The sequence below is a fragment of the Micromys minutus genome (genome assembly GCF_963924665.1).
Source record: "Micromys minutus genome assembly, chromosome: 21".
NCBI lineage: Eukaryota > Metazoa > Chordata > Mammalia > Rodentia > Muridae > Micromys > Micromys minutus.
Window position 1 is genome coordinate 4,281,308 of NC_137956.1, and position 24,728 is coordinate 4,306,035.

The 24,728-nt window shown below is 46.0% G+C and overlaps 1 protein-coding gene across 1 annotated transcript in view; it reads left to right on the forward strand.

Moving 5' to 3' along the window:
- Nucleotides 1–24,728, forward strand: part of MYO1E (myosin IE) — a 183,842-nt gene that overhangs the window by 132,550 nt on the left and 26,564 nt on the right. The window contains exons 16-22 of the mRNA XM_080934887.1: nucleotides 652–733; nucleotides 7,507–7,613; nucleotides 13,765–13,863; nucleotides 17,371–17,515; nucleotides 22,241–22,355; nucleotides 22,848–23,017; nucleotides 24,477–24,622. Coding sequence (XP_080791013.1) covers nucleotides 652–733; nucleotides 7,507–7,613; nucleotides 13,765–13,863; nucleotides 17,371–17,515; nucleotides 22,241–22,355; nucleotides 22,848–23,017; nucleotides 24,477–24,622 — 864 coding nt within the window. The remainder of the gene's footprint in view (nucleotides 1–651; nucleotides 734–7,506; nucleotides 7,614–13,764; nucleotides 13,864–17,370; nucleotides 17,516–22,240; nucleotides 22,356–22,847; nucleotides 23,018–24,476; nucleotides 24,623–24,728) is intronic.

Below are 24,728 nucleotides of genomic sequence, written 5' to 3' on the forward strand. Positions count from 1 at the left end.
GTGTGTAACTCAAGGGAGGTGGGGCCGGTTACTTGCTGGCCTCTAGTAAGCAGAGGCTATCCATTCTACTAAATGCCCTGCAGTGTTGGGCTGGACATGAGGCTTGGTTGAAACAGTGTTTGCTTAGCATGAGCAACACTCGCGTTTGTTTCCTAGCATCTCAGAAAACATGGCATAGGGGCAAATAGTAATCCTAGCACCTGGGGAATGGGGACAGGGTTAGGGAACTCCCTGGGGAGTCCAAGGTCAGCCTAGACTATATAAAACCATGCCGAAAAAAGCAGAAGTGGAGATCCTAAGATGTGTAGGACACTCTTCCTTAAGCCCTGTCAAAGAATCATCTAGATGTGACCATCAGCCATGATGATTCGTGCATAGGTGTGGAGCTCACACATGCTCAGGGGTCCAATGGAGCTGTCGTGTCTTCACGAGCTCGTTGGGCATCCCCTCCCCCTCCCAGTGTTGTCCTCATGATAGCCCTCAGTTCCAGGGGTGTCCCAAACTGGTATTTATTTGCCCAAGTTACATCTTGCAGGCTTGTACCGTAAGTCACATGTTTTTCCTGTGGCCAATGTTGGATGCTTCTGGACAGTCCATCCAGCCCCCACAGAACTGAGAGATTGCTGATCCATCCTCTTTCTCCTTTTCCAGGCCTTTTATAAAGTCCTTATTTCCTGAAAACCTGCAAGCCGACAAAAAAGGGCGCCCAACGACCGCAGGAAGCAAAATAAAGGTTGGTTCTGTTCTGGGAGGTTTTGGATCTCAGAGAGCTGGAGTTCTCTATTTACCAGGAACAGCCACCCCGGGCCATAAAGTCCGGCTCTGGGAGGGGTATGGTCACAGAAGTGCTCAGAAGTTAGGTTACTTGAAAAAAAAAAAGTAGCAGGGTGTAGCTGAATTTGACTTGGCCACCCTGATCCTCCAGATGGATACTAAGTATCATAGCTTAATCTCCAGCACATACTAATCAGTTCTTTTGAAGAGGAAATGGCTTTAAAGTGAATCTGGAAGGATTTACGTTAAACTATCAGGAATTTTGTGGTTCAGAATCGTGTTCTGGATATTGCCGGTGCTTTTCCAGGCCGGGCCTTCAAGGCCTGCCAAGAGTGAAACTTACCAGCAACCCCAGTTCAGCTTTAGGAACGACTTGCACATCCCTCCTCCCTAGGTCTTCCAGGCTCCTCCTGGCCGTGCAGACACAGCTGGCCAAGTGATGTGAGCTAGTCAAAGGGCTGAGGGCAGTGATGAGTTGGAATCAAGAACATCCTGTAACTTTAACATCATAACCATTCAGAGGATGCTTTAGGGCTGGGGATGACGGTGATTAGTTGGTAAAGGATGTGTCTTGAATGCACAGATTCCTGGGTTTTTTCTGTTCCTATCAATCCATAAAAGTATTCACGGTGGTGAATGTCCGTAATCCCACCACTGGAGGAGATGGGACCATTATAAGGTCAGGAGCACCTCTTAGCTACATAGTAAATTCAAGGCAGGTCTGGGCTATATGTCTTTATTTATGTGTGTGTGTGTGTGTGTGTGTGTGTGTACATGCACACACACACATATACATACAGTCATACCAGTTATGTTTCCAGTTGTATAATCATAGAGATCAACTGATTAATATTTGGCATTTGGAGTTCAGTTGCCTATGGCTTTTATTATCTAAGTTATTGCCAACCTTTGATTTGGTTAAGAGCATTTGCTGTTTTTACACAGGATGCAGGTTATAAACATCTAACCCCCAGTTCCAGGGACTCTGAGGTCCTCTAGCTTCTGTTGGCTCCTGTACTCACATGGTTGACATAAACTCACAAAGGCATACATACACATAAAAATAATGAATTATTCACTTAAAAGTCCTCAGCTTTATCTTGCTTAACTAAAAAGTTCTCTTGCTTATCAGGTAAGGTAGACATTGTAGTACCAACTCCAAGGCATTGCCTTGATGATTAATTCCCGGCATCCTACCCTGGAAAAATTGCTCAATGGCTGTCCCGATGTTTTTGCCTAGCAACATGTTCCCTCTACCACGCCAGTGCCCTTGTCTCTACGGACTGCTGTGGGTCTGGTTTGTGCTCACCTCTTGCCATAGACTTCCATTCATCCTTCCATGATGCCCTTCAGTCTGTGCCTTCCTGATTGGCGCCAGCATCAAAGACACCATGGTTGTTACTATGGTTACTGCCCTCTGCTCTTTCCGGTCCAGGTGTTTCATGGATAAAGCCTGCCTTCATGGTGCCTAATAATCTTCCTGAGGACCTTTTAGGTTATGTGGATGAAGTCAGGCATAAGATGGTGGTGCATTTGTTTGTTTACTTGCTTCTGTTTTTAGTGGGAGATAACTGAGATATCCAAATGGATCGATACATGGTATTTGATTCCCAGCATCATAAACAACCACCAAATCGTTCTAAGCTGCTTCGAGCTAAGTGTGGTAGCACACAGCCAAGATCCCAGCACATAGATAGTAGAAACAGGCTAATTACAAGTTTGAGTCTCACCAGGTTTATGGCCTTGCCTTATAATCTAGTACTTGGAAGGCTAAGGCAAAAGGATCATGAGTTCTAGGCCAATCCAGCTTAAAAAATTAGACAGTCTCAAAGAAACAAAGATGGGATCTTGTCATACACATCAACTCTCGGGGTTCAACCATCCTCCTGCATCAGCCTTCTTAACAGAGGGTGTCACTGACATGTGCTACCATGTCCACTAGGTCAGGCTGATAGGAAGACGCCTCTGGGCTATAGAAACATCATGTTCTTAAGACCACTATTTGCTCTTCCAGAGGTCCTGAGTTCAAATCTCAGCAATCACATGGTGGCTCAGAACCATCTGTCATGAGATCTGGTGCCCTCTTCTAGCCTGCAGGCATACATGAAGGCAGAATGCTATATACATTAAATAAATAAATAAATAAATCTTTATGATAAATAAATAAATCTTTTCAAAAAGGAGCCATTCAAAGACATTGATGGGGTTTGGGTCTCTGGGACAGAGAGCTGAGGAAAAAGAACAGATGTAATTTTTCTGAGGCTCAGATCCTAACATCTGCACGGGAGGCTGACTCATGCCTTAGCCTGAAGGACCTGGATAAGGACAAGCTCTGGGCTGGAAACTCCAGTCATGAGACTGTCACGTTCAGATCCAAGGGCTCAGATCCCCCAACGTTTCAGTGACTCATTTTCAAGTGGTCTGGAATATTCCAGTGGGGGAGGGGGCTCTTGCTTCTCCTTTGTGTCTAGTTTAAAAAGTTACCACCTTTCTGGACTCTACACAGAATGTTTAGAACGGCACATTTGGGACCTTTGTCTAGGGAGGTCAGCCTGAAGTTTAGTTATCTAAAGGGCTTTTGTGCTGTATTCTCACCCAAACTCCACCCTTTCTGATAGATCCTGTGACCAAGGTCTGCCTGGTGAGCTCCAGTAGTAAATGTCTCCTTATTATATATGCCCTCCTGAAACGTCTCTGAAGGACATACAGCCATGACTGAGTTCCTTGGCCCCTCCATAGCTACACTGCTTGGCAGATAGCCCCAGAGTATACTGAAAGGGACTCCAGGTTTCTGGGTAGAAAATTTTATATGAAAGGTCATTTTTGTGTTGCATATTTTATTGATTTGGTTATTTTAAAATGTAAAACAGATCTAAAAGATTTGATTAGGAAATTGTCATTAGATAGACACTTGCATCAACTTACTAAAGTGGAAAACACTGTGTTTATGGAGCTGGGGAGCAGAACAGGGTTAGTTCCCAGCACCCATGTGGTGACTTACAACCATCGGCGACTCCAGTCTCAGGGAAATCTAACGCCCTCTTCTGGCCACCAAAAGGACTTGCACATGGCATACGTGCAGGCAAGACATTCACACGTACAAAATAAAAATAACCTTTTAAATAAAATTATTTTCCATTTAATAATGCTTGATTCTGAGGCTTCATTTAACTTTGTGCTGTGGTTGGAAGAGGCTGGTGTAGAGATTAGAGAGAAGGGTCGATGCTAGACAGCCGACTCAAGCTCGGAGTGGACCAAGGTAGACACACTGCGCACTACCTGGATGAACCTGCAGCAGTGAGCGGGAGGTGCTGAACTACAGCACCATGCACTGGGGCATCTGTTTCTGCCTTTAAAATAAGACATCAGAGCCTGTGTGTAGGCTGTAGCTGGAGGAACTGAAACTCAGAATTATGCACCTTTCACATCACAGAGACAGGAGCCTCACCGAGGCCAGAGGATAATCAGTCAACCCTGAGCCTCTCCTCACTGCCTGGCTTGTCTTGTATTTTATCCCCACTTCTGATGAATAATGCTGGCACCTTTCTATCTATCTGTCTGAAGTCAGTTTGCTTCCTAGTCACTCAGGGGACATTGGGGTGACCCATAGTCATTGAAATTCATAGTAACTACAACTAATGCGTATTCCTGGTTGTTCAAAGTAACTATGCCACAACCTGGTGGGTCTGTCTTGTCCAAGTTCACGAAGTTAATTCATTTCCCAACACACCAAACAATTTCATATCACTCACACAATGGCAAAAGAGCATTGTGATAAAAAAAAGAAAAAAGGACTTGGTTACAAGCCTCACCTTTGTTGTTACAAATTGTATTGTCCTGTGTTCCCAAGGAATCCTTCCTGTAATGCTGTTGACAGTCTCATTTGAAAAAGCCAAAGTAGTAACTGCTCAGGATCGCTGCCGGGTCTCAGTGACCCATGACTACCATAGAAAGAGCTGTGGCCGGGGACACTTGAAGCTGTTCCGCTGCCTCTGCAAGCTTTTGTTAGGCTGTAGTGCAAAGGCAGTATGCTGCTACCTGCTTAGGCCGAATAGCAGCCAATAAAATTAATATCAAATGAAAGTAAGCAAGAAATGTAGACTTACAAATGGGGCACTGGGTGTGGTGGCACCGGGATGCAGAGGCCGGTAGATCTCTGTGAGTTTGAGGCCAGCCTGACCTGCAACCTAGTGAGTTCCAAGACGGCGAGACACTTGGGGCTACGTGGCTGCACACAGAGACCTGTTTCAAAAGAAAGAAAATGGTTAGGGCTGGAGAGATGGCTTAGCAGTTAAGAGCACCGGCTAGAGCACCCAGGGTTGGCTCCTAGTACCTACATGTTAGGTGACTCACAACTATCCATCACTCCAGGAAACCCAACACCCTCTTCTGACCTCCCTGGGCACCATGCACAGAGTACACACACTTACAGGCATTCAAAGCGCTCAGTACAAATAAAAGAAAATAAAAAGTAGTGGAAAGCTTTGCTCAGAGAGATGGCAGTCCCTCTCTGATGTCACCTAACATGATCATCAGATTTGTTTCCAAATGTAACTTCATCAGCAAAGAAGATAAAGGCAATTTCCTTTGTGGTCAGATCTTTGCAGTGGCGGGGCAACCTCTATACCTCTGTCCTCAATTTCAGGCAGCGCAAAGAATGCTGTCTTCTGCACGTTTACACAAGAGCTCCATTCACCGAGGAACATTTTGCTCTGACTCTATCCGTCAGTTTCCTAGGGGTTTCATATTCCCCCCGAGTCTGAAAACAGAGAAGCCCTAATTGAGAGCCGGTTGTCTCTTGTCAGCAGAGCTGACTGAGCATGGCTCTCTGCTTTCCTGGCAGGCCTTCCCACTGTTTTCTTTGAGAGGTTTTCTCTCTGCGTGCTGACTGGCTTGGAAGGAGGGTTTGCCTAAGTGGGGCATCGTGGACCCCCAGGGTGTGCTCAGCTGCATGGTGGGGCTGCTGACGTGAGCACTACTCCTGTTTCTTCCACACGGGCAATTCTCATGATCTGAAAGAATCCTAAGCCATCCCAGCTTTATTTATGTGCCTTCTTCTGCTTGAATTAAGTCCTGCTCTGGGTGCCCAGGGCATAGTTAATGATAGGTGATTTTTATACCGAGTCACTTTGTTGTGTGAAGATGTAAGGTATGTCCACAAGAAAACTGCAGAGAGCCTGCAGGTTTGTAAAGAGATAAAATCAAGGGATGCTGGGTAAAATGGTATGTAAGACATTCCTGAGTTAGACATTTTTAATGAATTTCACTTTAACTGTAAATTTACATCATTTTATTTATTTTATTTGTGTGTGTGTATATGTGTGTGTATGTGAATGTGTATGTGTGTCTGTGTATATGTGTGTGTGTATATGAGTGTGTATGTGTGTGTATGTGAGTGTGTGTATGTATGTGTTTGTATGTGTGTGAGTGTGTATATGACTGTGTGTGTATGTATATGCATGTGTTTGTGTGTGTATGTTAATGTGTATGTGAGTGTGTGTATATGTATGTGTGTGTATATGTATATGTGTGTGTGTGTATTTTGAGACAGGATCTCAGGCTTCCTAGGCTATTTTCTAATTCACTACCTATTGAAAGATGACCTTGGACTCCCGATTCTCCTGCCTCAGCATCCCAAGTGCCGGGACGATAGCCATGCACTGCCATGTGTGGGTCTTAATAATTACTCTTGTTTGTTTGTTTAAAATGATAAGTATGGATAAACTTTCAAATCCCCTTCCTGTTACTGGCATCTATGAAGAACCTCCTAACTGAAATGAGAAGGAGGTTGGGAAAATGGTTCTGCGGTTAGGAGAACTTGCTGCTCTTCCAGAGGACCTTAGTTCAGTTCCTAGCACAGACACAACTGCCTATAACTCCAGCTCCAAGGGTTCTGTAGGCACACATACACACACACACACACACACACATACACATATACACACATACACACATATACATATACACACACATACATATACACGTACACACACATACACACATACACACATACATACACACATACATACACACACATACATATACACATACACACACATACACACATACACACATGTACACACACATACACACAAACAAACACATACACACACACACATACATACACATACAAACATACACAATTATACACACATACACATACACACACATATACACACACATATACACACACACATACACACACATACACATTCACATACACACATACATACACACATACACATTCACATACACACACATACACACACATACACACATACACGTACACACACATACACATATACACACATATACACACATACACACACATACACACATACACATATACACGAACACATACACACATTAATGAAAGTGTATTTATAGTGATCTCAGTCAGTACAAATTGAAGGTAAGTGATAATGGCATTATTCCTGATGAAATGCTCACATGAAAATTTCCTGTTTTATATCTAGATATAGATATATAACCTCTTAATTTATTAACTGTACTAAATTGCCTAGTGTTTTCCGTGTTCAAATTTGTAGCCCTAAGTGTGATGAAGATCATTATAGAAGTCAACAGAACTTTAAAGCTATTCTGGGCGCCTGGCTCAGATACAGTGAGGAGCAACATGACATTGTTTCTGGCCACATGCTGGAGTTGCGCTTTTCTTTGGAAGCTGATGTGCCACGGTTCTTTATCTCTAACTCCTCTTATTCTTCCCACCAGAAACAAGCCAATGACCTCGTGAGCACCCTGATGAAATGTACACCCCACTACATTCGCTGCATAAAACCAAACGAAACCAAGAAGCCTAAAGACTGGGAGGAGAGCAGGTAAGTTATAGGGAAAGAGGCCAGTGCTGTGGGCTGAGCATGCTGTCACCTCTGCCTCAGGTGAGCCGACCTATGGTGTAGGACACGTGCATGCTTCGTACTTCCTGTCTCTGGTTTTTCTTGACAGCATCTGGGTAATATTTCACCTCGTTTTGCCTTTCCTTAACGTGCTAGCAGCATCATTCCATTCAGAATGAATGTATGACGTTGATCTGGGCTGGGCGGGTGGCAGGTGTAGCTCTGGAAGAGTCCCTGTGGTCTTATTATTGTTTGAGGCTCTGTTTAGATGCACAGCATGTGGCCCGTGTGGGATGTTTAGCTTGGGGTTACAAGGGAAGGCAGGAGCACTGGGGCGAAAGTGACCTGCCAGACACTGTATGTAGCCCTTGAAGAGCCTCAGACTGGCAGTGTCCTGAGCACCCCACAGAGGTGCGGCATGAAGGAGCGATGTCTGAAGGAGATGGATGGACCGAGCGTGCTCTGATGCTCTAGGGCCTGAAGAGGCCTGTGTCACTCTTCCACCTGCAAGGGTGTCTGGGGAGTGACCCGTGCAGGGTTTAGTGAGTTGACAGCTGTAAACGTGTTGACCGAGGAGGAAGATTTGCCTCCAGGGGCTCGAGAGAAGACTTTCCAGTTTCCAGCACTTGCTGTTCTTGCAGTGGACCCAGGTTTGATTCCCAGCTCCCATCTGGTGGCTCACAGCCATCCATAGTCTGTTTTGGGGCCTCTGACTCTACCTTCCAACCTCTGCAGGCACCAGGCATGCACACGATACATGCATACATGCACACATGCACACATGCATACATGCACACATGTGCACATACACACATGCGCACATGCATACATGCACACATGCATACATGCACACATACACACATGCACACATGCACACATGTGCACATACACACATACACACATGCACACGTGCATACATGCACACATACACACATGCACACATGCACACATGCATACATGCATACATGTACACATGCACACATGTACACACATACACATGCACACATGTGCACATACACACATGCACACATGTGCACATACACACATGCACACATGCATACATGCACACATGCATACATGCATACATGCAGGCAAAACAGTCATACACAGAAGATTAAAAGTTAAATATATTTAAGAGATATTTGTCTCCATCTGGGAAATCCGGGGACTGTTCCTAGAAGGCCTGATCTTACCGTCCCCTGGGAGGATGGGAAGAAGGGCTGGGGGATGACAACTCTCGAGGGTACCCCGTATCACCAGCACGTCACCACCTGGGTGTGAACCTACCAGTGTGCAATGTTCCTATCTGGGAGGAAGGAAGACTGAATTTTGTCAGCTGTCAAGTGACTAAACCAAAGGTCACAATGGGGAAGACCAGGCTTACAGGTGACATCTGCTGAGGACATGCTCTGAGACATTCAGGTGTCAGTCCCTTTCCTGTGCTGCCTGCATGCCCCATTCTGAGCAATGACTGATGGATGATTTGATACTTGAGCCTCTGTAGATGGGGAAAGACAGACGGCCAGGGGCAAGGCAACCCCCTGACCCATCAATGCTGTCATTCTTCACAGGGGACTGATGTGGCTAGGTGAGTAGCGTGGTTGTCAGGAATGTGTAAAGCCCTGGCGAGACTTTGATCGCAAGCACTAAATAAAGCAGGCACAGTGGAGCAGGTGTGCCACCACGGCTGAGCGGCCACTGCTTTTGCTTCCTTTGATACTGGGTCTTACTGCGTAGCCCTGGACAGACTGGACTCACTGTGTAAACCAGGCTGGACTCAAACTCACAGAGATTCACCTGCCTCTGCCTCCCAAGCTCTGGAGCACCAGGATGAGCATGTGCACCCCAGCTCTGCCTAGCTTACTTTAAATATGGCTTCTGGGGATCAAACGGTGGCTCTCATCTTTGTAAGACAAGCAACTTATTATATGAGCCATTTCCCTGGATCCAAAGTGCCATTGTGTCAAATCCAGAATTAGACTGGGATTCAGAACTGTGCCCTGCAGCTACCTGTTAGTAACTGATTTATGTGGGCCACGCTGTCCACACTGCCAGCTTCTGGCTCATTTAAACAAAGGGTCTCGGGCAGAATGTCTAATGGTGAGATCTCTTTCCCATGGTCTGCTCTGTCTCTAACATGCACTGATGTGTATACAGACCATCCACTCACATGTACAGATACATGGGCTCCCGTCATATAGCACACAGCAGGGTGCTGTCATGGGCAACCTCAGAGAAATGTTGGCAGCAGAGGTATGATTCTGGGGTACCTACGCCCACACTTTCTCCATTTCAAGCTCTCCCACTTTCTTTCCCCATCTCTTTCCAACAAATAAAAGCATTTCACCTGAGGCTACCTTGGGCTCAGTGGTTAAGAGCACATACTACTCTTGCAGAGGACCCAGCTCTGCCCTGTCCAACCTCCTGTAACTCCAACTGCAGGGATCCAACACCTTTGGCCTCTGTGGGCACCTGCACTTAAGCCCACATTTCGTGCACGTGCGCGTGCGCACACACACACAGTACACTAAATTTTTAAAAATTCAAGAAAAATAAAGCCTTATTTGTCTTACAAATAAAGTACCACTCCCTAACCTCAAGCAAATGGCCCTGCTAAATGGTCTTCTTGTAAATAAATTGTATGGAAGCCTCTACTTGGCCCTTCCTCAACATTGATGCTTCCTGTACACAGAATCCACTCTATTTGGGCAGGTGTGATGGCTTGGTCTGCTACAGTGCTTGCCTTGTGAACATGAAGACCTGAGTCTGATTTCCACTAGCTCTGTAAACATTCTGAGCACAGTGGCATGGGCTTGTGATCCTGGAGTGGGGGAGGCAGTGTCAGGTGGATCCCTGGGGCTTGCTGGCAACCCACCTAGCATACTTGGTGAGCTCCAACCCAGTGAGAAACACCATCTCAAGGCACGTGGATGGCATTGCTGAGTCTGACACCCATGGTCGAATGGCAGAGTGGTTTGTACAACATGTGAGAACTTCCCTTCCCTCTCCCCCTTCTTCCTCCCCTTTCCCTCTCCCAGTCTTTTCAACATGGTTCACTGGAATACCAAAGAATAAAAATATGTTACAATCTTTATAGGATCTTTGCAGTGGTGCTTTTCACGCTGTGGCCTCCTCTTCTTCCTCCTCCTTTTCCTCCTCATCCTCTCCCCTCTCTCCTTCTCTTCACCCTCCCACATTACCATTAGCTGAATTTCAGCAACACTGTAAGCATCCGTGGATTAGGCTCGGGGTGAGAGCTGATGAAAGCTAGTTCCTATTTCCAGCAGGACAGCTCCCCCAGAGCTTTAATCACAGATGGCTTCACTCCCCTGAGTTTGGAGGGCTGAGTTGCTGGTGGGAATTACACGCTCAATTGAAGTTCTTGGTGGGTTACTCATTCCACAAGTTTATGAGGTATGGGGTTTTTCTTTTCCTGTTGAAATGTGTTTTTGTTTGGCTTCTGGCAAAGTGGCTGGCCTTGGAGTCTGGATCACTGTTCTCGGGCTGTGGCCTGCTTGAACAAGTGAGAGTGTGGGTGAGTGAAGACAACCCTTGTGACTCCTCCCACGGGGTGGAAATGGTGTCCTAGGAGAACAGCTGGACTGTGGTGATCCAATCCCCACCAATAGAGATTCTCCAGAGAAGCAACTTGGGTCCTTGGTGCCTCGAAGTTCTTTCACACCTCACAGGATTTGCTAGATTGATTGTCATACGGCAGAAAAACGATGAACGAAATTTCCTGAACCTTGAAGGCACTTCAGGAAACTAACTTGATTCAGGCCTGAGAGAGGGCTACTTGTCCAGTCTGACATTAAGATGGCATTTTAGATTCCTACATCCACATGACAGCTGGGCTGGTTGGTGTCCGCCTACAACCCTAGCATGACAGCGCTGAGGAGGGAGCTCCTAGGGGCTGGAGAGGTGGCCCGCTTACTTCCAGAGGACCAGAGTTCTGTTCCCAGCACCCATGCTCTGTGCTCACAGATGCTCTATATTCAGTGAGAGACCCTGTCTCAAAACTAGGAGAAAAATGGACTGAGGGCAATGTCTTAGTATGAACCCCTGGCCTCTTCATCCCCAGGATGGACAAGTCTGTAATGTGTCAGTCCTTACAAACCACAACCCATGTGTCAAGGTCCGAAGACAACCTGTGGGAGTCTCGGAGATCAAACTTAGGTCATCGGGCTCTGCAGCAGGTGCCTTTGTATGCTGAGCTGTCTCACCAGCCTGTGAAGCAATGTCTTCACAGAGGGAATATTCGTCCCTATGTGACTATTGGGCCAGGCCTGTGCATGATAAATCAGTGTGTGAGGAGTTCCCTGCCTGAGTCTCAGAGAGGAGCCAGTGTTTGTGAATAGTGCATAGAAAGCAGTAAACATCACAAGTAGGCACCTCGCGCTGAGGAGATGAGATAGCTCAGCAGTTATAGCTCTTGCTGCTCTTGCAGAAGACCCAGGGTCAAACACCAATACACAGTTACAGGAGCTCTAGTGCCCTCTCCTGTCTTCCTCGGGTACTACATACACACAGTGCCCATACATACAAACAAATTAAATGTTTTTTGTTTTGTTTTTAAGAGAGATAAATGGGCACTTCTGTATTTTACTTTTCTTATTAGTGAAAAGGGCAATAGTGAGTTTGTATTTGGAGAAAGGAGAAAGGAAAACTATTTTTCTATATAAGGTTTTAAGAGTGTCTCTGCTTGTAATCAAGGGAAATGTACACACAGTATTATCATATAAAGACTGTAAAAGTTATTTGTCTTGGGGCTGGAGAGATGGCTGTGTGGTTAGTCTTGCTGTGTAAGCAGAACTGGGTTCAGCTCCCTAAAGCCAGAATAAATGTATGTGGATGTGGCAACCTGTTTGTAATTGCAGCCTAGGAAGGCAGAAATAGGAGATTCCCAAGAGCAAGCTGACTAGAGAAACTAGGCATGTCCACATGCTCGGAGTTTTAGTAAGAGACCTTGCCTCATTGCATAAGGTGTTGAAGAGATAGAAAATGATATCTTGAGCAGCCGCATGCACATGGCTCAGAGGAAAATTTTAAGTTTTAACTTCAGCCAAGTTTAAAGAAGACCTGTGAAAGTCCAGGTTGGAAATACGTGGCTAGAAATGAGCCATCACCACAGACAGTACAGTCTGTTTAGTCATCCTCTCTTCAGAAATAGGCAGGGACTGCACTGCAAGTGGTCTGGCTGAGACTAGACCCTTGAAACATTCTAGATCTCCATTATTCCTTCAAGCAAACAAAGAAATAAACAAACAAACTAGTAACATCAAAGAGATAGACAGGTGAGTCTGTGTGAACTGGAGGCCAGCCAGAGCTGTGTAGTAAGACATATAATTTACGTGTGTGTGTGTGTGTGTGTGTGTGTGTGTGTGTGTGTGTGTGTGTGGCCATTCTTAACTTGGTCATTAAAAAAAAATCTCAGAAATGTAGTCTCATTGAGTTCAGAATCAATATTAAAGTTTAATAATATAAACAACCCAAATAGCCCTTGATTCAACACGTTCTTTATTTTGTTGATAAAAAAAATAATACTTATGCTTGTAATCCAAATATCAAGTGTATGGAGCTTTATTTTTACTTTTGTTGATTATTTTTAGTGTTTACATTTATTTATTTATTCAAAGGGAGATAGATACACAAGTGCAGGGCACGTGGATGGAAGACAACTTATAGTCTTTTTCTCTCTACCTTTGCCTTTGTCTGCTGAGACCTCTCCCCAGATTGTGATTTTGAGATGGGATCTCACTGTAATGTCTAGGATAGCCTGAGCTTCTGTGCTCGATGGGTTGGATCATCTCACCTCCACCTCTCATGTAGCTAGGGTTATAGGCACTGTCTTCATGCCTGACTTTGGGTTTTTATTTTATGGGAGTTCTGTAAAAAACATGTGTAATGTCCTCTTGTATGACTGCAGTAGTTCATAATAGTTTTCAGTTAATATCATACAGTTTGTGAGTTCAGCTCGAACACTGTTAGGGTCTTGTAAAATGCTCCCTGCAGCTTGGTAGTAGCAGTTGTGGTGGGGCTGGACAGTGGAGGGAGGGAAGTTAGGGGAGAAAGCTGTTGAGGTGGTAGGCTGACAGAATCTTCCAGTAACCTCCACGCTCCATCTTCTTTTTAGAGTGAAGCATCAAGTAGAGTACCTGGGTCTCAAAGAAAACATCCGAGTGAGAAGAGCTGGTTATGCTTACAGGCGTGTCTTCCAGAAGTTTCTACAGAGGTATCCAATCAGTTAACGCCAGACTCTAGGTTCTTTCTTTTTGTCCAAATGAGCTTATTTATCTATTTAAACACACAGCAAACATTTTAATGTAGCCGCAGAGTCCGGCATCTATTGCACAACTAATTTTAGAACATTTTGTTGCTCTGAAAAGAAGTCCTGCTTCCCCTAGTCAGTCAGACATGGAGGCAGTCACCCACCTGCTTTCTGCCACCGTCGGTTCTCCTGACTGGCTGCTTTCACACCATGGTGTTTTCGAGAGTCATCAGTGGTATCTGTCTACATCTCATACGTCTTCACTGATGAATAGCATGCTATTGTATGAATGTACCCTGTTTTACCTACTCATCCTTCAGTTGGTAAGTTTCAGTTGCTCCCATTTGGGGTCACTGTGAACAGTGCTGTGACAGTTCTGTTCTGGGCTTTGGAGAGGACACACATCCCAGATCTCCGGGATGTAGACCTAAAAGTGGGAAGGAAGGCTGAGTCATATGGTAACTCTGTGCTTAACTCTCACACTGCCGGGCTCTTTTCCCAAGTGGGTGCACCGTGTTGCCTCCACACCCACAGATTTTGAGGGTTCCATTTTATCCCAGTCTGTGCCAACATATGCTAATATCTGACTAACCTTGCTAGTGGGTGTGAGGTGGCAAATCACTGGTTTTGATTTGCATTTTCCAGATGGCAAAGGATATTCAAAACTTTTCATGAGTTTATTCGGCATTTGTGTCTCCTCTTTGGAGAAATGTTCGTGGGGGGTGGGGTCAGGGGATTTTTGTCTTTTTATGAAAGATACATTATAGAATGTGTCACAGACTTAGTAAACCATCTGTGGACTGAACCACCAAGTTCAAGGATTTATGTCATGGTGTGGAAGGGGTGGGGCTGGACCTGACCGATGGATTAATAGTCTGAAAACAATTGCGAGAAAATATTTAGCCTACCTAAAAAACAATCTCGGGCGTGTAATTTCAAACGCTTTGTTAAACCGATGTTTAGAGTTTCTCTATGTGGTCCAGGCTGTCCTGGGCCTTGCTATGCCGACCAAGCAGGCCTTGAACTCACAGAGATCCTCCTGCCTCAACCTTTGCCTCCCAGAGTGTTGGGATGAAAGGCATGGTCACTATACTTAGCTCATTTTTAAATTGATTTTTATATCCCCCCTGAGAGTGTGTTTGACGGAACTGTGTTTAAGTGGTCTTGCCCTGTGTTACATGAAAATGATAAATTTAGCGTTCTTTAATTATGGAATCATTCTAACTTCCTTGATCCTCTGAGGGCTTGTTCAATGCATTTAATTTCCCTTAAGAAATAGGAGCTCAGGAACAGTGGGCATGTAGCTCAGTTGGTAGAGTGTTTGCTTAGCGTGAAGGAAGCCCTGGGTTCAGTTTCCAGCATCGCATCAAACCAGGCTTGGTGAGGGCCAGAGAGAGGACTCAGCAGTTAGGAACAACACTCGCTGTTCTTACGGAGGACCCAAGTTTAGTTCCTAGCACCCACATGGCAGCTCGTGGTTAACTCTAACTCCTATCCTAAATATCCAAATGCTCTTTTCTGGCCTCCTGAGACACCAGGCACACATATGATACAAGAAAATTGCTCAAGCATATTTTTTTTTAAATGTGTTAAGAAATATTAATAAGAAAATCTTTTTAAAAGGTATAATTAGTTAGAAAAAAAGAAAAGGGAAGAAAAAAATAAAAACAAAACCAGGACTGGGCAAAGAGCAGTAGAGTTCTTGGCTGGCTTGTACAGTTCTGGGTTCAGTCCCTAGCACCACAAAAATAAAACAAATTAAATTAAAATAAAATTTAAAGGAAATAAAATGTTGGGGGCTGGAGGGATGGCTCAGAGGTTAAGAGCACTGTTATTCCAGAGGTCCTGAATTTAATTCCCAACAACCACACGATGGCTCACAACCATCTGTAATGGGGTCTGGTGCCCTCTTCTGGTGTGAAGACTTTCCTGTAGGCAGACACTGTATAGATAGCAAATAAATGAATCTTTTTTAAAAAGGAGGAGGAGGAGGGAGAAGAAAGGAAATCTCTGTAGGCTAAGGCTCAGAGGTTAAAAGCACCCACTGTTCTACCAGAGCTCAGATCCTAGAACCCAGCTCACAAATACTCGTAGCTTCAGCTCCCAGAGCTCTGACACAGAAGCAAGCGTGCTTGACTGAGAATTGGAGCCGCTGAGCCATCTGTCCATCTGTCCATCCACCTTCTCCATCACACTGTTTTATAAAACGGGATCTTTGGTTGCCCTATGTAAGCTCTGCTGACCAATAACTTCTAGGACTCTCCTGTCTCCATTTCCCCGACTTAGGATCACAAGTGTGCACCACCATGCCTGGCTTCGTAGAGTCACATGACAAGCATTTTACCACTACGTCATCTTAGTAGCCTAGCTTTGTACAGCTTTTCGTGCTGTTAGGTCTGCTGGAATCTGAACAGACTGGCTTTAAGAAGAAAAATATAACATTTTGCTTTGTCCAGAGAATGTCCTGAGAACCTTTAGGTATCAAAAGAAAAGGAAAGTGGGTTTTCACCAGGGCAGGAACAGAAACAGCCGGATAGGGAAAGAGGGGCAGCCGTATTGTAACATTTAGCCCAGAAGTGGAAGACCTTTCTAGTCATCGAGATCACCTGTCATTGAGTAGAGTTGAGGGGACCCAGGGACGCATTTGCCTTCAGGGCTCCTCTTGCCCCAAGTACCCAGGATCTACCCTAAGCCAGACCTCTCTCTCCTCTCTCCCCTCTCTCTCCCCTCTCTCCCCTCTCTTCCCTCTCTCACCCCCTCTCCCCTCTCTCCCCTTCTCCCCTCTCTCCCCTCTCTCCCCTCTCTCCCCTTCTCCCCTCTCTCCCCTCCTCCCCTCTCTCCCCTCTCTCTCCCCTTCTCCCCTCTCTCCCCTCTCTCCCCTCTCTCCCCTTCTCCCCTCTCTCCCCTCCTCCCCTCTCTCCCCTCTCTCTCCCCTTCTCCCCTCTCTCCCCTTCTCCCCCCTCTCTCCCCTTCTCCCCTCTCTCCCCCCTCTCTCCCCTTCTCCCCTCTCTCCCCTTCTCCCCTCTCTCCCCCCTCTCTCCCCTTCTCCCCTCTCTCCCCCCTCTCTCCCCTCTCTCCCCTTCTCCCCCCTCTCTCCCCTTCTCCCCTCTCTCCCCTTCTCCCCCCTCTCTCCCCTTCTTCCCTCTCTCCCCTCTCCCCCCTCTCCCCCCTCTCTCCCCTCTCTCCCCTCTCTCCCCTCTCTCCCCTTCTCCCCCCCTCTCCCCTCTCTCCCCTTCTCCCCCCCTTTCCCCTCTCTCCCCCCTCTCTCCCCTCTCTCCCCTCTCTCCCCTTCTCCCCTCTCTCCCCTTCTCCCCCCCTCTCCCCTTCTCCCCTCTCTCCCCTCTCTCCCCTCTCTCTCCCCTCTTTCCTCTCCTTTCCCCTCTCTCCCCTCTCTCCCCTCTCTCCCCTCTCTCCCCCTCTCTCCTCCTCTCTCCCCTCTCTGCCCCTCTCACCCCTCTCTCTCTATCACAGGTACGCCATTCTGACCAAAGCTACCTGGCCTGTGTGGAGAGGAGATGAGAAACAAGGCGTTCTCCATCTGCTACAGTCTGTCAACATGGACAGCGACCAGTTCCAGCTCGGGAGGAGTAAAGTGTTCATCAAAGCACCAGAGTCTGTGAGTACCAACTGTGGTGCCACGCCTTTCCTCCCATCACAGCCTGATGCTGTCCCCTACACACCTCCTCGACTTCTCCACCAACCTGACTCCCTTGTCTCATGGCCTTCAGTTATTTGATAAAATATCACCCTAGAGAATGGCTTTCCCCCTCTTTCCCCCTCTACAAGGACAAAGGCCCAGACTGGTTAAGTTGCTTTTATGTAACAAAAGCCTCTGACAGAAGGTGCCCAAAGTTATTTGTCTCATTACCATAACAAAATACCTGATAAGTACCCTAAAGAAGGAACCTGTTAGCTCCAGGGGGTATGATCCTCTGTGGAAAGGCTTGAGGCAGCTAGTCACACAGTATCCAGTCAAAAGGCTGGGAGCAATGCATGCTGGGGCTTACCTTTCTTTTTCTTTTTTCTTTTTTAATGTCATCTGACACTTGAATCCATGAAATGGTCCCTCGCATGTAGGCTGGGTCTTCCCATCTCTATTAACCTAAATAATTCCACTTAGACATACCCAGAGATTTGTTTCCATGGCTACAACAAATCCCATCAAGTCAACGAGGTTAATGATCATCTCAGTTAGGAATATTGCAAGCCTCAAAGGAGCTTGTTTGTGCTCTCAGGGAAACTCAGGCTACTGTGTCCTCAACTAGGCCAATTACACATGAGGAATCCCAGGATAGACGCTGGAAGGTCAGGAGGAGCTGGGGAAAACTCTTAGGGGACAATGAGACAAGAAATGTCTATACTGTGGGACCCAGAAACCACAGGACAGCTATGCATGCACGTTATACTTTATGAGTTTACCAGACATCTCCAGGGGAATCATGGAGACTTTTATCTATCCCAATGATAAAAGGGTATGGAAATGGGCTGTGGGAATCCCTGGGAGTATCTTTATGTGATGGGGACCCAAAAGAGCCCTGCACAATTCTGCCCCCTTAGCTCTGAGGCTGTCGAGTAAGAACATGGCTTTCTAAGTTGAAAAAGTTATTGGAACTGAAGTTTGACATCGCCTTAGTTTTCTCTCCTGTCGCTGTGATAAAATACCCTAACAAAAGCAGCTTCAGGAAGAAAGCTTCATCGAGTTCACAGTCCACCACTGCTAGAAAGTCAAGGGAGCACGAACTGAAAGCAGCTGCCAGTCACACCATAGCCACAGTCAGTAGCAGAGGGCAAAGAATGAATGCACGCATGCCTGTGGTAAGCTTACATTTTCTACCATAATATAGTCCAGGATCTCCTGCCAGGGAATGGTGACACCCATAGTAGGCAGGTCTCCCCTCTTCAGTTAGCATAATCGATTTACATCTGCCCCAGATATACTCATAGGTCAACCTTGTCTAGATAATCCCACATTTAAGACTCCCAGGTGATTCTAGACTGTGTCCTGCTGACAATTAAAACTAACCCTCATAGGTGACATCATTTCTTGAAGTTTTTGTAACCATCACTAACGTCCATTTTAAGGATTAGTGATGGGAAAGCCAAGGAATGGACCTCAGTTGGTAGAGTAGTGGTTTAGCCTGCGATGAGCCTGTAATCTTAATAATTGAGTGGTAGAGGCAGGAAGATCAGAACTTCAAGATCAGCCTCACTTATAGTGAACTTGAGGACAGCTTAGGCTATGTGAGACCCTGTTATTTTTGTTGTTGTTGTTGTGGTGGTGGTTTTTTTAAGAAACGATGGTGAAGTTGGAAATTTTATTCATCAGCCCAAGAGGAAATAGCATTAATATGAATAGTGTTGCAAGAAATAAGCAAATTCTGGCTGGGCAGTGGAGACACAGGCTTTTAGTCTCAGCACTCAAGCGGCAGAGGCAAGTAGATCTTTGTGAGCTTGAGGCCAGCCTGGTCTACAGAGTAAGTTTTAGGACAACCATGGCCAGGAAGGAAGGAAGGAAGGAAGGAAGGAAGGAAGGAAGGAAGAAGTCAGGCAAATCTCAAAGCAACTGTTCCATCTGCAGGAAGAGCCTGAGACTCAGGTGTGTAGAAGGGAGAAGATGGATGGCAGGGCAAGCCGTGGAAATTATTAAACAACGTGGCGCCCCCCGTAGACCCGTCTGTGAGGTTGTGGCAGCACTGCTCCACACGGAGTTATTCCTAGTCTCACAGCAATTTTGTTTCCAAATATAAAATGAAAATGTTGTGTCATACACCATTAGGCAACCCACAGAACAGCTCCTGTTCTATCTAAAGCGGGCTGGGGTGATTAGTCAGGACACCAAGCTCCGGTGTCTCATAAGGATCACTTAGAAAAATCTTCATGTATAATTAAAACGGCCTCAATAGTTTTCTCTGATTTCTTATTCTGATTTAATTGAGCTTTGGAGTTTAAATCTGAAACCATGTCTATTCTGGTCTTTCTTTAGCTTGCCTTCCTCCCAACAGCTGTTGGCCATCTCTTGATTCCCTTTTCTCCATCTCTGAACTTGTGAACTCACATGTCCGCCACCTCCCTCTCCCCTTCCCCGTCCTCTTCTGCCCACATCTAGCCTTCACTCGAAAGCACTGTTTCCAGTTTGTTTTGTAGAAGCTGCCTCATGTAGCTGAAGAAAAGCTCAGCGGTTAAGAGATTCTTGCTCTTCCAGGGACCAAGTTCAGTCCCCAGCACCCACATCAGGAGCTCACACTGCCTCCAAGTAGAGAGGGTCCAATGTCCTCTTTCACCCTCCACACTGACACATACATATAAGTGAAAATAAATCTTCAAAACAACAAGGCCACTTTGTGATCTTTACCCACCTCTTATGTGTTTGCCCAATACACACCAAATAATCCTTCAAAAACTGGCTTAAAGACGCCAAAGAGTTTTGTTTTGTTCTTTGCAACTATATGTTTGGTTTTTCTCTCACTCCTTATTCTCAAGCCTCCCTGATGTCTAACCCCCTGGGCTTTTAAGGGGAGGAAAACAAAAACCAGAGAAACACCTAAAACCCACCTAAACTTTGAAATAATGTCTTGGCTGTTGGTTGGGAGCTTTCTGGTCACGGAGGTATTACGTACATCCTGTCAGATTAGCTCTGGGAAGATGGAAAACCAGCCTCAGTCAGAAACGGGAAAAACCAAGATGGGGAATATCAACGAACATTCTCCCCCAGGCAGCCGTGGAGCTCAGATTTTAAGCACCTGTACTGTTGCTAAGCTGTGAGCCCCGTGTTAGGACTAGAAATATGTTCCTCACTCCAGCTGGGACTATCCTGAAGGCTATAGGGATGTTTCTAGGCATCCAGCTGTGATTGGGAGACACTGAACGGCAAGAACAGCTCCTTTGTAACTATATGCTCAGATGAGCACAGCCAACGGTGTCGGCTTCCTTCAAACCAAGTCCCTTTGTTTACTTCTGGGAAAAATTTTAGAAGAGTTATTTGCATTCATTTTTATTTATGTATGTATGCGTATCCATGTGGGCATATGTGCGCCTGAACGCAGGTGCTTGCAAAACCCAGAAGAGGATGTCAGAGCCCCTGGAGCCATAGGCAGTTGTGAGCTTCCTCATCTGGGTGCTGGAAACCCAAGCCAGAGCCTCTGCAGAGTAATAAGCGCTCAACTGCCTCCCCTCCGGCCCCTTCCTGGGACATTTTCACAGTGACTATATGTTATCTGTAGAGCTTATATTGGTCTGTTTTATTTTTTTCTCCTCTCAATGGCTACATCAACCACTATATGGAAGTGGATGAGGAGTTTCCACAGTTTTACGAACCACTGAAGTGCAGATCTAGAGACAGCTTTGTTCTGGTAAAGAGGGGCCTGGCATTGTCCTCTGTTCAGCCCGGCCCATCTAGGTCCGTCCTTCTCACTTGTGTGTGACAGGTGTGTGCTGAGGACTTGAGGGACAGTTTGAAAGGATTCCTGACGATAGTGGACACTCGGCACACTGTTGCCCCATTAGTCTTCATGATCCCAAAGCACAGCTGACTACGATACTGGCCAGCATGAGCCATCTGCATGACCTGGCTCTCCAGAGTCTGATCTGGGCATTTGCTGTACCAGCTCTCCAGAGAGTCCAAGACTAACTGCTCCAGGCTGGCTACAGCCACCGTGGTTTCTGCCCTGCGCCCTAGTTACTCCTCAGACACTGCATGAGGCAGAAAGTCTGGACTTTCATGCTACCAAAAGTAGGGCAGCCCTCTTTCCACGGCAGCACAAACTCAGTTCTGGCAGAGACTGGAAGGTTCTATTCTGAGGCTATTCACAGCAAGCTACATCCACTCATCTGATCTGGCTACCTGCGTTCTCTTTAGACCAAAGAAGAGAAAAATGCCATAGAGGCTGAGCAAGGGAAAGTGGAGACCATGTTAGCATGTTCAGACTCAGCCATTTTCCTTCCCATTAAGGGGAGAAGCGTAAATAAAATGTGGGTAGTGCTCATCAGCAACATCCCATAGTAATCATTTTAGTATTTGTTCATAATAGAAGCTGCTTCTTATACATTTCTTCAGTGCACTGAGCCTCCTTGGAGAACAAAAGTTGATGTTCAGGTGGCTGGGGAGATGGCTCAGCAGTGAAGGTCACTTGCTGTTCCTGCAGAGGAACATGGTAGCTCACAACTATCCTTAACTGTATTTTGGAGGCTCCAGTGCCCTGTTCTGGCCTCCAAAGGTGCTGGATGTACATTATACACCGACAAAATACTCATGGGTGTAAAGTAAATATTTTTTAATTAATATGAAAATGGGTTCTGATCACATGGACTGATTGGCTCATATGCGTTCTCTCTGCCGTCACAGCTGTTTCTTCTAGAAGAGATGAGAGAGAGAAAGTATGATGGGTATGCACGCGTGATACAGAAAACATGGAGGAAGTTTGTGGCCCGCAAGAAATACGTCCAAATGAGAGAAGAAGGTATTCTCATCATTTTTATTTTATCCATTTAACATTTATATTTTTATTGTGTGTGTGTGTGTGTGTGTGTGCGCGTGTGAGCACAGTAGAAATCAGAAGACAACTTGAAGAGTCAGATCTTCCGTTCTACCCTGTGGACCATCGGGTTCAGTAGCATCTTAACTGGAGACCCTTCTCCCTGACTCCCAGTGAACGAAGCTTGAGAATGAGTGTGAGGGCTCAGAGTGCAGGCACACGCCTTCATCCCAGCACTCAGGAAGCAGAGGCAGACAGACCCCTGAGTCTGAGCCAGCCTAGTCGACATCGTGAGGCCATCTCAAAAAAACTAAGTAGCTTGAGCTTAAATAAGATTAAAAAATGTTTCTTACTCTGCCTGCAGCATGTGTTACCTAATCTTGCATCATTTTGAATCTTTGGGTATTTATTTCTCAGTATCCTTCTCTTCCTCCTGCACTGATGCACCCTCTTTCTCTGCTCTCCCGGGCACCTTAGCCTCAGACCTGTTGTTGAACAAGAAGGAGAGGAGGAGAAACAGCATCAACCGAAACTTCATCGGGGACTACATCGGCATGGAGGAGCGCCCGGAGCTGCAGCAGTTTGTAGGCAAGAGGGAAAAGATTGACTTTGCTGACACAGTCACCAAGTATGACAGGAGGTTCAAGGTATGCCCCGCCACCCGCCTCTTCAGAGCCACAGCTGAGTTCTCATTTACAAGAATAATAGCTTGTGAGTTTGCGGACCGAAGAAAAATTGTAATAACCCAGATTTAAAAAAAATAATAATAATAACAGCCAACAGTAATCACGGCTCACCCTTGGCATTCGTGCACGCCCTTCAGAGCCTTTTTATGCAGACATATTTGCATGTTTAGTTTTGCAAACTAAGGTGGGCATTCAGTGTTCTTTTATGCCCTGTTGGTCTGTGCCAGGAAGAACTTCCCTTACTAATACCTTAATATAAATCACTCTATACACCTGTCCAGTGTTCTATTAAGTAGAATCTTTACATTTCATTTCTGTTCTGACACAAAGTCTCATGTATCTGAGTGGCCTCAAGTCCCATATGAACCCAGCATGACCTTGAACTTCTGGTCATCTTTACCTTACCTCTGGAGTGCTGAGATTACACATGTACAACACCTTGCACAGTGTGCGTAGGGGGTTGACCCCAGGGCTCTGTTCGTGTTAGGCTGGCACTTGACCACCTGAGGTACAACTGCAGCTGACTTTCTAAAAAGTAACTTATTATATTTGTCCAAAAAATAGTAGTAATTGAGTAAATACCAGCACTAGCTTTTGCTAAAAGAAGGTCATTCCTTGCACCCTGAAAATGGGCCAGCTGCTTTGGGGTGTGCTTTCAGGGCTCCTGTTCTGTCGTGAGGCAGTCAGCCATATGTTCTAAAGTATGTTGTTTGTTTATTAATGACTGTCATAGTTAGGGTTTTATGGTTATAAAGGGACACCATGACCAAGGCATCTCTTATACAGGAAAACATTTCATTGGAGCTGACCTACAGTTTCAGAGGTTCAGTCCATTATCATCATAGCGGGAAGCACGGCAGTGTCCAGGCAGACATGGTGCTGGATCTTATTCTGAAGGCAGCAGGAGACTGTGCCACTGAATGTAGCTTGAACACAGAAGACCTCAAACCCTACAGTGACACACTTCCTCCAACAAGGCCACACCTCATTATAGCGCCATTCCCTATGGCCAGTCATTCCAACACCTGGGTCTAGGAGGGCCATTCCTAGTCAAACCACCACAATGACTATCTGTAAAGGAAAATAGATCAATTTTTAATGTAATGTGTGGATTTGCAGAGACGTACCCACAGACATTGGAGGGAGGCCTGTTTGATGTAACTATGATGTAACAATCCTTTGCAAAGTCACTGTGTTTGAAGGTGGCTTCCTGACACTGTCCCTTTACACGTGGTGTCCTGATACCATCTTAAAAGTTAAAAAAAAAAGGCAAGCGTCCTAATCAGCATGCATGGCAGCCTCTGCTCTGTGAACGGTCACACAGTAGCCATTCAACACACAGGACAGCAGAGGTGGTGTAGTGTCGCAGTTGTCTCTCAGACCATGTCTGGCTGCCTTCTGAAAGTCCCTCTCCCCACAGGGTGTGAAGCGAGACCTGCTGCTGACCCCAAAGTGCTTATACTTAATTGGAAGGGAGAAGGTAAAACAAGGGCCGGACAAAGGTCTGGTGAAGGAGGTCCTGAAGCGGAGGATCGAGGTGGAAAGGATCCTGTCCGTGTCCCTCAGGTGAGCGGGGAATGGCTGAGGCGGGACCTCTTCCATGGCACCCACTGCCGGCTGTGCCTCCTAAGGAAGAGAACAGAATGTCCATTCTCTTGGAAGAAGACCTGGG